At 45.5% G+C, this 3,995-nt stretch overlaps 1 protein-coding gene across 1 annotated transcript; it reads right to left on the minus strand.

Annotated features, from left to right (window-relative positions):
* Nucleotides 1–202: 202 nt before the first annotated feature.
* On the minus strand, nucleotides 203–3,446 carry LOC127193132 (RNA-binding protein 12-like). The gene is given in 7 exon segments (XM_051150465.1): nucleotides 203–379; nucleotides 381–942; nucleotides 1,124–1,420; nucleotides 1,422–1,795; nucleotides 2,064–2,453; nucleotides 2,455–2,985; nucleotides 2,987–3,446. Coding segments are annotated over 7 exon segments (2,751 nt in total). The 5' UTR covers nucleotides 3,407–3,446.
* Between the last annotated feature and the right edge of the window lie 549 nt (nucleotides 3,447–3,995).

Genomic DNA, 3,995 nt, shown 5'->3' on the forward strand with positions numbered 1-3,995 from the left:
GACAGCTTTACTGTAACAGATTGCAATCTTTATTCTGTGAGTTGTAAACAGCCAACCAATGCTCTGTGTTATAGAAACCAATCTATCTGCAAATAAAACAATCCACAGGTTCTAACCTGGAAATACTAGGAAAACAATCTGGATGCATTAATCACAGCAACATGAAGATATGCCCTATAAAGAACTGATATAAACAACTTTGCTACCCTAAAACGAGTTTTACCTTCCTTGAGCCTATAGGTCTATCATTTAAGTCAATGGCAGCAGCTGTGGCTTCTTCCCAAGATTCAAAGGCCACCATGGCTTCACCTGTAGGCATGCCTTTTTCATTGTACTTCAAACATATTGAACCTGGGATTACTTGATAACCATAAAAGAAAATCTAAAATTTCATCAATAGATACAGTAAAAGGCATGTTCTACATCTTAATTATTGTAGGTCCTGGTTTTCCAGAGCTAGCTCCAAAGCCAGGAGGACCCCCAATATAGATTGGAGCAGGCCCAGGCTCAAAGGTTGGAGGCCCACTCAAATGCCCGGGAACACTTCTCAGACCAGGGGGCCCACTTCCAAAACCAGGAGGAGCACTTAAACTACCTGGGCCATTTCCAAAATTCTGAGGGATCCCTCCAAATCCTGATGCCCTACTTAAATTATTTGGTGTACCTCCAAAACCTGGAACTTCCAGTCCTAGGCCAGGCAAACCATTGTTGTCAACAGAAGGCATAACAGGTCTCACATCACCAAAGGCACCCCCTAATCCTGGAGGGGGGAGTGGTGGCCCAAAGGCAGTGGGTCCACCAAAATTACCAGGGAAGTTAAATGGTGGCCCATTATTGGCCTCCTTCGATCCTACAGTCAATAAGACATGCTCTTCTCCTCCTGCACTGGGCATGCCAGCACCGGGTATTGCAGCACCGGGTATTGCAGGGCCGGGTATTGCAGGGCCGGGTATTGGAGGGCCGGGTATTGCAGGGTCGGGTATTGCAGGGTCGAGTATTGCTGGACCAGGCATTGTGGGACCCCAGATATTCCAGCACTAGGCATTCTGGTACTGGGCATTCCAGCACCGGACATCCCAGGACCAGACAGTCAAGCAGCAGGCATACCCGCACTAGGCATCCACTACCTGGCATTCCAGCACCAGATATCCCACCACCAGGTATTCCAGCAGTGGGAATTCCAGCAGCAGGAACCCCTGCACTAGGTATCACTGGTACTGCAGGATTACCTAGAGCAGGCATCTTTAAGCCCTTTTTCCCTTGGGCTGGGGGATTTTTCTCAATCTCTCGCATATCTTCTAGGGTAACTATATGAACAAAAGCTTCTCTCCCATTCAGCTTTTTACTGTATAAGTGTTCAGATTTAAGTGCATCATCTTCCGTTTTGAACTGAACCAACGCCTGCCCTATGCAGGCGTTGCATAGGCAGTGCATTCTCATCCACTGGGATTCCGTCTAGGAATTGAAGAACGTCCATCTTTGTAATGCTGAATGGAATGTTTGTTATATGGGCACAGATTTTGGCAGAACTGACTTCCTCCTCCGGATTTAACACCATTTCCCTCTGGTCATAGCTGAAGTTCTGAAGTCGTTTTCGAATCATATCTATTTTTTCTAGTATACCTTTCTTAGTAATTGGATGAACTTGAATAAAGCGATTGCCCATGTATTGTTTATGACGGCAGAGAGCAGCCTTATAGTCAGAATCATTCCTGAATTCTACAAAACCTTCACCAGTTGCTTTCCCATTGGGTCCATAAGCTATATAAATACTATCTTCTACAATATCCAACTTCTTCTCTTTTATTTATTTATTTATTTATTTATTTATTTATTTATTTTTATTTTTTATTAATTTATTCTTGTTACATCTCAATGTTTATCCCATCCCTTGTATCCTCCCATTCCTCCCTCCCCCCCCCATTTTCCCATTATTCCCCTCCCCTATGACTGTTCCTGAGGGGGATTACCTCCCCCTGTATATTCTCATAGGGTATCAAGTCTCTTCTTGGCTACCTGCTGTCCTTCCTCTGAGTGCCACCAGGTCTCCCCCTCCAGGGGACATTAAAAATGTCGATGACATGTTTGTTTTCTGCTTCAAATGGTAGCCCTTTTAAGTAAACACAAAAACCAGCCTCATGTGGTGATCTTGACCGTGACCTTTTCTGCCCACTGGGCAACTTTGACCTTAGAACTGTCTGTGGAGGGGGATGGGCTTGTCCAGAAGGCCCCATACTTTGCTTAAAAGTGATATGACCTCCAGCAGCTACCCACTGTTTCTCTGTGGCAGGACTGATTTCCACATAGCATTGAATCATCAGCATTCTGTTCCGTTTCAAAGTTTCAAATGCATCTTGAGGGGAGAGAAATTTAACCAATCCATTCCCATTATTTCGACCTACATGATCTTTTAACAAATGCACTGCATCAACACGGAGCCCATGGAAAAACTCTCCGACTGTCGTTCTCCATTGCAGAAAAGAGCATTCCGTGCACACTCACATAGAGATCATCAGGGTTGATGGGAAGTGCCTTCACGCTGCTTTGAGAGTTCATCTGGATAGGGTTAACAGGGTTTAATGGACCCAGGAACACAGGGTTCAGATTACTGTTCAGATTCATAGGTGCTCCAGAGCCATTCATTCCAGCAGGTAGAGGTGCCACAGGTGGTGGATTCAATGGTGGCATGCTTGACATGGGTGGCAATGGGGTCATAGGTGGCACAGAAGGGCCTGGGGGAATGGGAGGAACAGGTGGCACAGGAGGCAATGTTGGTACCACAGGAGGAACTGGTATTGGGGGAATGGATGGCAGCGGTGGCAAAGATGGCAACGCTGGGATTGGATGAATTGGTGGTGGTGGGACTGTGTTCATTGGAGAAGCTGTACTCGGAATGGTTGAGCTGAATGTTGGACTCCCAAAAGAAGTCCCCATACTTGGAGGAGCACTTCCTACGCCGGCTATGGAAAATGTCTGTATGTTTTTTGCTGCTCTCATGAACAGAAGAGGTAGTAGCAGTAACTACACTCGGCGAAGGTACTGTTGCTGGCAAAGTCACCCTGCTGCTTATGCCTGAAGTAGGTGGCGGTCCTGATCTACTAGCATTTGATGGTGGTATATCTAAGTTGGCAGTTTCAAAATGCCTACGACTCAGTTCAATCATATTCTGCATTTCTGTTTTACTACTCAGTAACAGTGTTACTTTTGACCCTTTAATTGTACCAGCTGTGCGCATCATACCAAGCCTTGAATCTTCATCAGTGGCAAAAACGATGAAAGCCTCACCCAGTTCACCCCCTACAATTTGCATGCCCCCATCAGGGATGGCCAATCCAGAGAAGGAGTGGCGAATGTCCATGGTCCCCGCCACAATTCGGAGACCTTGCAAACGGATGACCACAGCCATGCTGCGCTGAAACCACACACACTTTGTAAAACAAGAGATGTATTTTAAGAATAGAGGCAAAGTCAATCCTGTGAGCAACCAATTAAAACCAACTTTTAGACGGGGAGAGCTTGCGCGGCACCAGAACCCAGATATGAGTTACCCCTCCCCCCCCCCACCCCCGTGTGAGTGCCTCAGCCCGTAGACTGACAGCCCCAGGCCAAAGGGCTTCCCAGAGCTCACTGCAGCCAACAGCTCCGCTGCCGCTTCACAAAATAGCCTCCCGCCTGCTCTGCCCAGCTGTATGATTTTTTTAAACCAAAGTCTGTTGATAATAATAATAATCACAAGAGTATCAACTTTTCGAAAGCCAATAATGTAGGATCAAAAGGAGAGAGGTAATTAGACTCAAAATTGTTCAATATGTACTAAGAATTCTAAGTAGCTTGTGTTAAGTTTATTTTTACTTTATCTTATTATAATTTATTTAGATTACATCCCAACTGTTGTTATTTTTTTTATTTTTGTTTTGTTTTGTTTTGTTTTATTCCCAACTGCCCTCCCTCTTCTGCACTCTTCCCCTCCCCTAGACCACTGACAGAAGGGAACT

The sequence above is a fragment of the Acomys russatus genome, chromosome 8 (assembly GCF_903995435.1).
Source record: "Acomys russatus chromosome 8, mAcoRus1.1, whole genome shotgun sequence".
In the NCBI taxonomy this organism is placed as follows: Eukaryota; Metazoa; Chordata; class Mammalia; order Rodentia; family Muridae; genus Acomys; species Acomys russatus.